The sequence below is a fragment of the Betta splendens genome, chromosome 4, assembly GCF_900634795.4.
Source record: "Betta splendens chromosome 4, fBetSpl5.4, whole genome shotgun sequence".
In the NCBI taxonomy this organism is placed as follows: Eukaryota; Metazoa; Chordata; class Actinopteri; order Anabantiformes; family Osphronemidae; genus Betta; species Betta splendens.
The window spans coordinates 16,924,269-16,938,743 of NC_040884.2; the positions used below are offsets into that span (position 1 = coordinate 16,924,269).

The 14,475-nt window shown below is 49.7% G+C and overlaps 1 protein-coding gene across 1 annotated transcript in view; it reads right to left on the minus strand.

Moving 5' to 3' along the window:
• Positions 1-14,475, minus strand: part of kcnb2b (potassium voltage-gated channel subfamily B member 2b) — a 53,621-nt gene that overhangs the window by 38,135 nt on the left and 1,011 nt on the right. The window contains exon 2 of the mRNA XM_029147218.3: positions 13,715-14,410. Coding sequence (XP_029003051.1) covers positions 13,715-14,299 — 585 coding nt within the window. The 5' untranslated portion in view covers positions 14,300-14,410. The remainder of the gene's footprint in view (positions 1-13,714; positions 14,411-14,475) is intronic.

Here is a 14,475-nt window from a genome sequence, read left to right on the forward strand (position 1 = left end):
CAGCCCTGTCTCTTTCCACCGTAGAAGACACTTAACCCCCAAGTGGATATATTTAGACCAAACAGGCATGTTCATTTTGCTCCTCTGTGAATTTCCTTTAGGAACTACTGTACTGTATGAATGGCTGTCTGAACAAGAACTTCTCAAATGTTATGAAACATTGCTTATAATTACAATTACAAATTAGATTAGAAATTCTTACATTTTTTTATTTTTTATTGCTTTACCTTTTGCCATATTCAGATTTTGGTTGACTTTCCTGCACTTTAGTGAATGAAATAGTAAAAATGTTGTTTACAGTAAGAAAGACAGCGTTTGATGCTCATTATAAATTTATACATGTATGAGTGAACATACTGAATCCCATCAAAAAATCCCATAGTCAACTCAAGCAGTTGACTACGAGTCATATTAAAAATTCATCTGTTTCAGGGCGGAGGAGGAGGAGGAGAAGGACTTGGTTGCGTAAAAGCTGGATCCATTTAAATAAACTGACAGGGCAGATGCAGCGCGAGCCCCATGGTCGAGCTTTCTAAGAGGTGGTGCTCTTTGATAAGGAAATAAGCCCGCAAAGAGTGGTCCTCGCCAGCCTGTGTCAGATGTGCTGAAGGTAAAGGTGGTCCTCCAACATCAAAAGACTCCTCCAGGCTGAGGAGGAACTTCTCACCTCTTTTCCCCCTTTTATGTTTTCTCCACCACCTCCCCTCGGTCCCCAGTGCTGCCAATAGTAATATAATGGCATAAATACAAGGACATATAATCCCTGCACGCTTGCACCCACCCCTCCCTCCCCTCCCTCCCGTGACTGCCCTCTTTAACACGCGGTGCCTTTCAATTCACCTCCTATAGCGCAGATGACCTGGCGACTTGAAACATAACGCTCTAATTGTGGTGATGGAGTGCTCTATGAAGATGGGGGTCAGGGGGTCGCTGCTGCAGAGGGGTCGATGTGTTATTAGTAAATGAAGAGACGCGGGGTGCGGGTGGACGGCGCCGAGGACCGAGACCCTGTGACGCAGGCGCGACGCTTCCCGATCCTACAGGTGATCCCTTAAAGAGCAAGAAGGAGCGGGGGAAAAAACGCTGAGTCGGGATTTCAACTGTGTCTAATTGACGGAGGCGCGTTCCCCGCTTTGCCAAATATGCCGTGGATCTGGACGGAGGCTGTTTGATAATTACCCTGCTAATGAGAGGAAAGGGGACCAGATCAAATCAGCGCACATAATAGAGGCTAAGTGAACTGTAAAGACCAGAATCCCTGGGTTTTCCTCGCGTGCGCTAATTACTGCTCGACAAACAGACCCATATGATTATTGTTAACGCGGCAGCGGGACGAACAGATTACCATCTGTCTGCAGGTATCAGATGTCACACAGCCATATTTTACTGTGGCCTAGATTGAAATATGATCTACTGTACAGGACGCGCACTCTCCTCTGCTCCCAAAGATAATTGGACCCTTTGTGATCGATGACCGTCACTCATGGATCGAGACCAAACCGTCTTCTGGAGAGCGGCATCAATAATGGAGAGAGATGAGGCGAGCGGGCGACGTGGTCCCGTTGCATTAACCATGAGAGGGTCTCCCCCCGTTTTTCTGCTCCTGGCCTACGTTGCGTGGGGGAATTTCACAAAGGGAACGAATGGAAATCAATCCGTCTGGGAACAGGCAGCAGGTGCTGTGGCTTCACGGAAGAGCAGGATTGATCGGGGAAATGGGGGGGGGGGGGGGGGGTCGAGGCCGCGGGCGCGACCCAGGACCTGGGCCGGCGTCCAGCGATCAGGCAGCTGCGTCCAGGCGCCTCCATCTTGTGCTCCCCCGTGCGTCGCACTCCTTTTAATTAACCACTCCACACAGCTGCGTAATTACTCCTCTAACCTCCGCTAATCAGCCGCTCGCCGCTGCCCTTGTTCACCGTTCATTACCTGGATGCTGCTCCTCCCGATGCAAAGGCGACGTGGCGGACGGCGGGTCGAGCCGGCGCCGCCGCGCTTTGGCTCCTGTGCAATGAACACGGAGCTGTGAGGCAATGGAGATTTTATTGGCTGAAATATGTTTACATGCGGCTCACGGCTGCTCCGCAGCTGCCCGTGTTTGGACGCCACCGCCAGCTTGTGCGCGTTGCGTCTCTATAATCACGCAGCTGTATCGCAGCGAGGGGAGAGCCATAATTGTATGCTTTCTCCTCCATTCAGCCCCAATCCAGTGTGAAGTGTGAAAGTATCCACTGTTGTCTTGGTTACATCTTCCTCCTTGTCTTTTGTGCCGCTATAAATAAAACTGAAGGGTATGAATGCAGAGGAAGCCCTCGCCGGTATGAGTCAGTCGGAAACAGCGTGAAGCATCAAGTAGCGAATGTGAATGACAGAATAGAAAAATGGATCCAGGTACGATTAGCAAAATACTGCTATCGGCCCGGTTTGGGTCAATCAGAACACGCCAACACATCTGAGGCATGATGGAAGCCCTCGGTGATGTCACCGATGCGGCTCCTTTAACAAAGTCAATTTAGCTGCATGCTGAGCCAGTTCTGACCCAGCCTCATCCCATGAAGGACACATTAGTCCCACCATCCCAGCCCTTCCTCCCGTCCCTCTCCTTCCTCCTGATGCGCTCCCTCAGGCTCCACCCGTAAGCCGCTCCGTCTCTATATCTTACACGTTTGATTTATATTTTGTTTACTGTGCCATAATTCAACAGATTTCCCATATCTCACCTCACCAGCGTTGCACCTATCGAATTTATCCTCTGTCATATGTTTTTACTTCGTCCGAGCTTGAGGATATAAACTTAATTATTTAGCATTAAAGTCAAAGGAAACTGCTGCATAAAAATCCCCAGTAAATAGCACTGAAAAATACCACCCTCATGCACATCCATAGCCTGAGAGAGTATTTTGCAATAAAGTAAACACTGCTTTCGCTGGGTTGTGAATTTTCTTGGAAACATTTATGTGGGAGTGTGTTGTGTTTAAATATCCCTCTATGTGCGGCCAGCTCTTTTGAAACCGCTTCACCTTTAACCTCAGATATTCTGACTTCACACGAATTCCAGAAAAGTGAAGTGTCCTGTGAGCTCCATCATTAATACGCAGTCGAGCCCCTTCAACCTCCGACTCCTCCTCTTCGCCTCGGCCTCGTGACACATCAGGAGGACAAATCGATCCACAGACCCTTTTGAAGCTGGAGCTAAATCTGACTAACCATAACAGAAACTGGACTTTAAATAGTCGGCGCTATGTTTACACCAGATCAGTGCGGGTGCACACGAGGCTTAATGGCTAATTTGCCTTAATTGTATTATGTGGTGGGATCAGATTAAGGTGGTGTGATGACTTGCACTTTTAATGCATGGGGCTGTGGGATGATCGGACACAGACTCTCATGTTGAAGAATGAAAGGATCAGTAAAAGTCAGCTCCTGTCAGTGTCCAGGTCCCAAACCAAACCTGACACCATAACTTGGCTGTGTCCCTGTTTATACTTGTTAGCACTGTACATTAGGCGCTGCCTCGCTTTCTCCCCAGTCAGCTAAATGCAAATGCGCCTCATTCGTATATGAGCGGAGCTGTGAGTTACAGCCCACGCGCTCAACTTTAACGCGGGCGAGGACGCGAGGCCGCGTGGAGGGCCGCTCAGGTGAGCGAAGGGAGGACATGTGATACGGAGGATTACAGCACCGCTCGCTCACTGCTGGAGAGGAACATGTGCTCCGCGAGCCGAGGCGGAACATGCGCAGTCATTAAGCAGAGAGGCGGGGAGGAATTCTCCGTCCACAATAACCAAACACAACATTATTTCATTTGACAGGATTATTGATGAAACCCTCGCATCGAGCCGAACATCGAATGGATGGAGTTGGGAAATTATTAAGAAGCTATTGATTGCGCCTGGTAGTGTGTTTTTCTTCCTTGTTGGGTTTTGTGTGTGGCCTAGCAACAAAAAAAAACAAAAAAAAACCTGTGAGGCAGTCTGGCTTCGGTTGCAAGCAGGAGGAAAGGAGAAGGAGACGAGCTTCCAAGCTATCAGTAAAACTCTGTGGACGGGAGCCATCTCCTTGTTATGGTCACAGAGTCGCAACCTTAACTGAAGCGCCGTCCCTGTGAAGCTGTCTCTCCCACATTTCTTCATAATAGGCTTTTATCCCTCCAACTGCTGCAGTCTGTTACTCTGACACGCCGAGGCTCAAATCTCCCTCTCTACGCCTGTGGTATTTCCCACTCTGGTCTCTCATTTTTTCTCTCTCGCCAGAACTCCCCGCTTCTTTATGCAATCATCCTGGCGCGATTCAAGTAAATAGCCCAGCTGTCAATATTTCATATAAATGTACACGTCTCTAACAAAGCTCTTCTATATCTGCAGCTGATAAAATTCTTTATTAGCAAACTGGAGCTACAGTATACATAAAAAACGACAAGTCATCACATCATCCAGAGCTTATGTTCCATCTGAAACACCGGAGGACCCGCTGCTGGTGACATACAGTGGTACTAAATGCACATTTGTCCCTGGTGCTCCATGTCTGCTGCAGAGCACTTGAACGCCTCACGAGCCGAGGAGCCGTTCTACGGCGACACTGTGCTGCATCTGCACTGACCGTTGGCATGAATGCGATGTTCACTAATGCGCCGCGCAGGCTGTGCACGCTTCATCTTTCAGGTCACGGCCCCATGAGGACAGATGAGAAGGCATATGCATAATCATATAGGAAAGGACATTAATGTACAGTACAGTGGGTCCTGCTCACACGGTGTCTGAGCAACTACAGTATGTTGCTAGAAAAGCGTGAATATGTGTTGGACTGTTTTTTTTTGTCCACTGCTGCTTGTCTCTTCCCTCATGTCTGCTTTTTTCGTTCAGTCTGGAGACAGAGAAGCCAATCTCCCCGGATTAGGGCGTGAACCCGTGTCCTCTCCAGCCCCCCTCCCCCCTTAAGCCCCTGTTTGGCTTCGTATTAAGTCAATCATTAAAACCACCGTTCATTTTAATGAGTCAACTTTTGCCCCCCGCTTCGCCTTAATCTGATGCACGTCAACAATCTTAATTGATTCGCCGTCGTCGTGAGAGCGTGGTTGTAGGACGACCTGCAGACGGGATGCTGCTGCTGACGGCCTGTTCGTTTCTGTCATCAGAGAGGATTAGGGGAGCAGCACATCAGGTTGAGGGTGTGTCTGCTAGTCAGTCAGACAAACAGAAGGCCCGGGTTTATAACTCTCCACACCAGCGGTAATCCTCACAAGAAGACAGACTTGGGTTTTCAATTAGGGGCCGAGGCATTTGTAGAATTTTTAGCGTTCAGTAAGATGAACACCAGCACCGAGATTAAATCAGCCAAAATGGTAAACATTTTAAAATTAATATTTATGAAAAGTTTCAAGCTATTAAACATAAACACATTCCTCCAAAGTCCGGCCAAAGTCTGCGCTGTTTCTCCAGACACTCTCCCAACTACGAGGGAATCTATCAGCCACATGTGCCTGTAAATCTGATCACTGATTTACAGCATGCACGCGTGCTTCACACTGTCTTCACATGTACAGCATGTACACATCACACTGTCCCAACCTCCTTTGAAGGAGCAGGCTTTCATCAGCTATGACGTGTAGAGAAGGCGAATAAAAACATATTCAAGTAATAATAAAGGGCATAAATCATGCATCCAAAAGTGAATGAATCACTGCCTTACCTGATTTATTGCTGTGGGTTGTAAAGAGCATTAGCCTTTACTCATTCACAATGCAGAGAGACCCTTAATCTCTATAGGCGCAGGCTTTTTCAATGTTAAGCTCCACAATGTCTGTATGTGGCACGAGATGACTTATGGCGACGCTAATGCTGTTTTAAGAGACGTTAGTGCGATTCAAAGACAGGACGGCTCTCTGCACGCGGGAGGAGAGCGGCCGACGACGAGCACTAACACACTGGAAATGTGACAAAAGCTGGATCCACTTTGCTTTGTATCAACAGTCATCCATCAACATTAGTATTGTTATTCGCGTTCCGACACCTTATTCATTACGCTGGAACAGAAGGTGAAAACTAGGGATGCTTTAGAGTCCAAGGTGGCCTTTAGATACTGCCACACTACTTAAGGGGGATTTATTGCAAAACAAGTATGCTTTAAAAATCTTTAGCTGGGTTAACGCCAGAAATACAGTAGTGGGCAGCGCTGGTAGGAGAGCAAAAATAGATACGAATCAGGAAGGATCGGTAAAAAGAGAAACAAGCATGAAGCACAGAGAAGCAGGTTGATGAGAAGAATCATACATACATAAACAGAATCACCATGAATGCAATGTAAATAAAAAAAGTGGTTGACCCAGTGTGATAAAGCTAATATTTAAAGGCACCAGTACAACCAGTGCCTGTGAGCTGGGATGCTTTATAGTTACTTGATGTATGACGTCCTTGGAAATATAATGAGACAGTCGGACCTTTCAGCTCAGGCCCAACACTTGGGAGATATGCTAAAAGTTGGCAAGGCTTCAACCAAACGTTCACACACACAACGGAGCGAAATCTTTGTGCTCCTGCTGTGATGGAAGGTAAATCCATCCGGCGCTGGCAGCAAAAGCACGTAAACACAACACAAACTGAACTGCTGTGTGTCAGTAACAGCAACACGCTGCACGTACAGTACAGTCAGACCCCGACGTCCTCGGTCACTGATCTGTTGGCCCCGCGCCACCGTTCACATGATGCAAGCACACGCCTTTGTCCCCGCGCGCCCCCGGCCAGCGAGTCATCGCCCCGCGGCCTGTAAGCCGATTACGGTCACAGCAGAAAACCCAAGTCCTGCGCGCACCCTGTCACCTGCTCTGACACACAGATGGGCCGGTCGGGCCGCGGGTACGAGATATTCCTCAAAATATTTGGTTGTGGGGATTAAAGCCCTGAAGTTCTTTTTTTTTTTTTTTTTACTACTGAGATTTTGAATGAAAACGGAGGCCTTTCGCTGAATAGATGTCAGCTGAGCCGTCAAGCTGTGACGCAAGTTAATGTGACTGTGGGCAGCGATGAAAAACTCCTGTGGCTCAACAAAAGACGCGGGAGGCCGCGATGTGTAATAATTCCTCCTGTCGCCGAGCTGAGTGCAGGGAGAAAGCCAGCAGCTGGCAGCAGGCGCTGGAGACGAGGCCGGAGGACGGAGAGGACGCGGCGCCGAGGGGAAACTTTCAGGTTGTCGTCCAACAAAAAATGCTTTATGGCAGCAGACGCTTTTGGTTAACGTCACACCAAACAAGGACCCTCTGGTCAGAGGAGATGACTCAGATACGGCACCGCGGTAGAAACGACACGTAACCCGATGAAGCCGCTCAGACGGCGCCGATAAGTTCCACCGCGAGGATTTCCCTCAAATTTGCATTCGGGCCCCGGCTGTAGGGGCTGAGCCGCCAGCTGCTCTGCCTCTCACATAGCCTGCGTGGGGATGCGTCGCTCCCCGGGTGACGATAAGTCACCACGGTCGCCATGGCAACTGCACAAACACGGCCTTTCGGAGGACACGAGCAAATGAGGGCGATTGTAGGGTTTGATTTTACAGTGCAGAGCTTAGGAGGGTTGTTCTGCGGATGGTACTGCGATGGGATCCAGACCCAGACCAGAGACTTTTCCCCACTCACTCTGACCACGCCCCTTTTGTTCAGCCACACCCACTTCCTACTTTTCCCTCTGTCTCCAATTATCAGTTCAATTAAGCTCACCTGCCTCTGCCACTGTTTTATATACGCAGCACCTCATCCATTCCTCCATTGGTGGTTTCGTCTGCAGTGTTGTCCTCCTGTTTCCTTGTTTTTCTGTCATTTGAGTGTTTGGGTTTGTTGTATGTTTCAAGACTTTCATAAGCACACAGCAGGCAACTGACGAAAGATGCTTCTTTACCAGTGATGCTTAAACAAATCACAATGAACATCAATGCTTTCCTACTGTATACGACTGCCTTCAAGATACAAGGACAAGCAGGATCACAACTCAGCTCTCACCCCGCGAGGACATAAAGACGGGAAAGTGGAGGGAATTAGGACCCGAGCAGGGAGATGAAATACGAGGGGAAGCTGTGAAAGCAGCTGAGGGGTAATAAATCGGGGGGGAGACGATGGAGATGGAGAGACAACAGCGTGGCACGGACTGTAATGTGGCACCGGCGGAAACGCTGGCTCAGCGCTATCCGAAGGCGTTCAGTTAGAGAGGTGTGTGCAGAGCGCGAGCGTGCGGATACTCCTTCTAGTATGGAGGTAATAATGTGTGTATTACTGTACGCCGCGAACGGGCAGAGATGCGGAAGAGCGGCCGCGAGCGCACGCTGTGTGTTTGTGTGTGAAGGGGGGGAGCAGTGGAGCGTGTAATACAGAGCGGTTAGAATGATGACTCTTTCCCCCAACCCCCCCCCCCCCCCCCCCCCCCCCCCCCCCCCCCCCCATACTGATACCTTCTGGGGAACCTGCACGAGAGCTGGGGGTGGGTGACCCCGTCCCGGCCCTGGAGCAGCGAGATGAGGAAGGAGCACATCAGCCTCTCACTCATCATGGTCATGCTCTCATCTGATCCCATTCATCACAGTCCAAGAAGCACAGTAGTCAGTAATTAATATATTACCATACAGGTTTGTCCATCTATTCTGGGGGTGACAGTAGAATTACTAATGAGTCTTAACCCGTCAGGCCTCCCACACCATCTGCTCCCCCATTAGTCTTCAGCCACGTTGTTTGTACTGGACTCTGTTTCTCTTGCTCCACTGTACTTAGAGTTGCCGGCGTTGTTACCTCCTTTCTCACTTAACCTGTGTGTGGATTAGTCGGGCGTCATCAATATCCGTCGATGGTGACATTCGCGGGGCTCGTGGCGCATTCAGACTGCGGCTGCACGTGAAGTCAGTGGCTTATTTGTGCTTTGCAAAGCAGAAAGGAATCGTCGCATGGGCGTTTGCTTTGCAATTACAGCGCCCGCTGATCGGTGAGTGTAATAATTAAACAGGTACAACAGCGTGATTGCAACAGATCAATTAAGGGGCAGCAGCATCGATAGCTTCCTCCAGCAACTTTCTGTGCCTTGCTTCAAATGTTCCCCTTCAACAGTGCAGAAGAAAAAAGGAATGAAGCTCATTAGGTAAATCAGTGAACAGGCTGCAGTGTCATAACTTCCCCTTCGTTTTATACCTCTGCTCTAAAACCCAAACGAGATGCAGTTATGCTCCTTAACGCAAAGACACGCTCGGTTTGGAGCAATTTGGAGTCAGATCCTTTGCTGTGCTGTTCCCTGCTTTTATTTTGGTATTTACACCGCTTCATCAATAGCGCCAGCAGAAGCCAAATGCATCCACAGCATTAGTGCAAACTCACCGAGTATAATGTAAACAACAATCCAATTGATTATAATGCGATTTAAGTATATATTATGGTGCACAATGTTCCCGTATCCACATGTGAAAGTTGATATTTGCTGCTTAGTAACATACTGTAACCATAAATTCAAACAGCACTAACAGAACGGGGGGCGGTGGAACGTGCTCCGTCGACTGCTTACGACAAGAGAGCGGTTTGTTGTCCATATGAGGGCAGTCGTGTTTAGAGTGGGCAGAATAAACTAATGAGAACTCACTGTATGGACAACAAATCAGACGCTTTACATGAAAACAATGGAAGACAAGCGTTAAACAAAGGCGGCGAACGGAGGACGCGGGGAGCGCTAGCTGCAGCTCTATGAGTGCAGTTTTAAGCAGGGACATTAGCTCGAGTGCTGCTTGTTAGCGCCTGTGCTCCTACGAAGCGCTGTCTCATCGTAACCTCATCTGTTCTCCACCAAATTATAATGGTCTCAACGCAACGTAGGCCTTATGTTAGCAGAACAACAGAACCGGGAGATGAACTGTGTGTTCCCTTCAACACCCAAATGCCGAACGCGGCCCGTGCCGGCGTCACAGGAGGCCGGGCCACCTACGGTACCGCCTATAATCTAGGAGGTTCACTCTTATCTGATTATGATTGCAGGGTAAGGAGGATTTAGGTGCTGGTGCCTAAACACTGTGCTGCGCTGATTAGAGGCCCGGTGGCAGGCTTACGTAACAGCAAGACTGCATTAGGAGAGAAGGTGTGTTTGACCTAAATGACGAGCTCCACACCTGTAATACACGCTGCTAACTCGCTAAAGGCCAAACGCGACCATGTCGCATGCTAATAACTCCCACAGGGTGGAGTTACTGCCGGCCGTCACGCTCCCTGAGCAGAGAGAGTCGCTTCATGTAGGAAGAGCAACTCAATTGGAAAACAATGGAAAATTATGATTGAAGCTGCATATAGAGTGAAAGCTGGTCATCAAGGTCAACCTCCAGTGGGCTGGCTTTTCACAGAATAAGCATAAAATGAGCACGATCAATTTGCCCAACAAGCTGAGAGCATTTCTTCTATAAAATGTCAATAGGCATCGATTTAACCTTCCCAGGACCGACCACAATTAATGCAGAGATGAAAGGATGGTAATGAAACACAAGGTAGCGCGAGTTTACCCTGTGGCATATTCTGCGGGGAGCGTTTGACTTATTGCTGACTAAAGGCCTCAACCCTAATTTTCCCGCCGCCCTTCATCTTTAACTCCTCCACTATCAGAAACTACATCGGTGTAAACACAAGGCCGAATACGTTCCTCGGCGCCGCGCGGGGACGGAAGGAAAAATGGACGGCGGCTCCGCAGTGGCGCCCGGACGAACAGCACAGCGACGCAGTAAGTGAATTTACTCCGCTGCCTCGCGCGTCCAGGCTCCTGTAAATCAATCAGACAGTAAGCGGAGCGCGATCATGACAACGCCGGCATTCTCGCAGCCTGACATTCAGCCCGTCTTTATCGCGCCGCCGCTTTCCTCGTCCGCCGCCCCGACCGCGTTCGGACGCAGAAAAGCGAAGTGTGAGCTCCCACCAGACGGCCCCGCGCATCAGATACGACGCACAACCACTGGACGCGCAAGGGGGAGCGAGGCGTGGGGGAGGGAGGGAGGGAGGGAGGGAGACCCGGCCTGAGTGCAGTAACACATACACAGTAACACAATCACCTGAAACGCTTGGCTTTGCATGAACCCATTTAAAAGACGCTGCTCTTGCACATAAATACGTGTAATAAAACTAAGCATTGCACCGATGCGACAACCAAGAGCACAGCCTGACGCGCTAGTCAGTAGACTACAAATTACCCTGTTAAGAACACAAACACACACACAAACACACACACACACACACACACACACACACACACACACACACACACACACACACACACACACACACACACACACACACACACACACACACAATTACGACTCATCTACTGATAACTGCTAGTTTGATCTTTAGATACAACATAGGTCTCAGCCATGATGAGTGTTCTACGTTAGCAGCTGTCGGCCCGTGGCGGCCTCGAGCTGAGCAGCCCCTCTTTGACTCTGACATCGGACCAGCATTACATTTTTCCCATGTTGACCCTCTGCACCGCAACATCAACGTGGCTAATTGTGACTTATTGCTCGTGAATCACGTTGGTGCGCGCTCCTTTGAGCAATGCAGCACTTTGCCTCTTCCGTACGACTACAGTGGGCCCGTGACTCACTGTAAACAAACGGGGGGTCGGGCGGCGTAAATCCTTCAGGCTCAACAACGAGGATGACACCTTCTGACGGATTAATGGAAATTATAGCCCACGGTGTGGAAACAGCAAAAACATATGTGTGAGTGAGGGTTTCATCAAAAGAAGCTCCACATCAACCAGACCCGAAAAAGTAGCACACAACACACATGCACCACATTTTAGAGCTGACAGATATAATAGGTTTAGTTGTCATTCTTTCCTATGAAACACCAGGAATTTTATGAATGATGGATGACTGCTGTCCATATATAGTAGCAAAGCCCTGTGAGATTTTACTGTGATGTGAAATCCTCTCCTTTCTCCCCGAACACACTCCCCGCTTTCCCGCACATGACACAGCGTTCACAGTCACAGAGGAACCCCTGCGAAGGGTTCGTGCACATCCAGCTCAGCAAACACTCTGGCCGAACACCTCCACTGCCTTCTACAGTAGGACCTGCGTCCCAGTGCCATTTGTGCTCTAATTTAATCTCCCATCTTTTCCATTTTGCTAGGGCCTGCCTCTACTAAAGCATGCGCCACTCCTATTGCTGAGGAATGTAATCCAAGCTCGATTGACCCCGCTGAAAAGGTCAGTCCTCCAATGCCTAACCTTTTTTAAGGGCAGAAAGAGGGACATACAGGAGGTGCCAGAGGAGAACACTGGGTTCTGATGTCTGACTACAGCTGGGTCAGAAAAACAGAATGGGCGAGAGAGAGTGAGCGAGAGAGAGAATATGCATTTGCTAGAAGATCTATTATTGAATTTGACAAAGGGATCAGGTTGCTTGTGTGAAAGCACATGGCCATGAACCAGCCTAGTAATGGCATTTCCTTGGTGAAGGGCTTTCAAAGGTTTACTGTACGGTACGTGCCCCGTAAAAGGCTTCCCTGACCTCAGGGAGCTGCCATCTGACAGACAGGCAGCCCCAGCAGACTGTTTCCAAATGTACTTTTGGCTGCGGATCACCTTAGCGCGATCACACGGCTGAGCCGGGGGAGTTCAAGTTCTCCTCCCAGAGCACTAAGCAGAACGTCGATGCCGCTTGAATTAAGGTGGGGATTTTCCATTAAGGTTTCACAGGCTTCCCCCAATACAATAGTGAACAGGTCAGCAGTACGGAGATGTGTCCTGAGAACCGGGGGACCGCGGTGAAGATGTAAATCAATTTAAATATACACACTGCGTATCAAATAAGCCCAACGCTGTCAACAGAGCTCGGCTTAGATTGGATATTGGCAGCTTCTTTATAATTGATTCATGTGATATACAGCTTCCATTTGGAGGCTGAATGTAATTATTAAACGGAGGCAGGATGCTTGTCAATCACAAATCACTAGTTTATTCAGGGAAAACAATTTGTAGGATGTGGACCTAGCAGTGAACGCACCTCAACCTCGTGAATTCGGCGGCAACGCCATATTTTTGCCCACTCCTCTAAAATGCAATCTACAAAGGCAACAGTAGCTGTTGACTGTGATTTCCATATTGTCTCAGCCAAAGGGAAACGTGATTTGCTCAGGGGCTCGTATTTGCAGGGGCAGCCGCCGCGTTGCATAGTCATGTGTAGGATCGAAGAGCTGCAGCCCGCAAACACCTGAGCCGCTCCTTCCAGGAGATCTGCTGTGTCACAAGGCGCTGGCAGATCTGGTGTGCGCTAAAATGCTTCACCCTCCCAGGGGAAGCAGGCGAGCTGACACCTTCACCAATTACTGAGTCAAAGCAAACCGAGTCGAAATCCAGCACCAGCATCGATTCTGCTCATAATCTGCCAGAACTGCGCGTTTAACGTGACGTCTGGTTCCGATCGCCGCTGTCTCCTACGGTACCACATTGTTACCTAAGAACCTCCGCTTTCTCCGTTTAATTCATCCCTGACAACTGTTGCTACCGACAAAGATAGAAAACACACAGATGGTCCGAGAAAGGGCCTAATGAGAGTACAGTAGCTCCATGGACGGACTCATTATTATTTGCTGGAGGTGGGAGTAGGTCTCCACTAACCAGGCCTGCGCTGTGTGCTGAGCGGGGATCCAGGCAGAGTGTTCGGCTTTGGATGTGAGATGGGGGTGGTGTGATCACACGTCCCGTTTCGGTTCCCTACCTTGGCAGCCACGGAGGAGCTGGGCTTCTCCAGGAGATCCCACAGCTTCCTCCTCTTGTCCGAGCAGCAGGTGTTGTCGAACTCCCCTTCTCCCTCCCGCTCCCTCATGGTCTCCGCCTCCCGCCGCAGCTCCTCGTTCATCTGCTCCTTCTTCTGGTGGTAGCGCGCCTGGCAGCAGGACTCCAGGTAGATCTCGTCGATGCCCCAGTAGTCCAACTCCTGGCCGAAGGACAGGGCGCACATCTCCTCCATCATGTGCAGCTTGCCCGTGCGGTAGAAGTTCAGGATGGAGGTGAAGGCCCCCGGGTGCCGGTCGAAGAAGTACTCGTTTTCGTTCAGGCTGTAGTCGTCGCAAACTTCCATCAGGGACTCGTGGGTGTTGCAGTCGCGAAGCTTGCCGAGTCTGGTCCTCGGAAGCCGGTCCAGGGTCCGCCACAGCACCTCGTGGTTCAGACCCCCGACGTTAAGGCGGACTCTGCGAGAGCGGCTTTTGGTGCGGATGATGTCCATGGGCTCCGGCGCCAGGGAGGGAGTGATTCTGATGGTGCTGGGCTTGGGCCCCGCTGGTCCAAGCTTCTCAGCCATGGCGAAGGACAAGGGGGGTGGGGTTGTGCTGGAAGATGTTATGATATTACAAAAAAAGTCTCAAAATATTGGGAATTATGTTGGGTCCTCTTTAGGCAAGTCCCTCCATGGCTGCGAAAACAGAGAGAAGCGTTCTGTCAGGTGATGGATCACACACCGCTTAAATTAACTTCTAC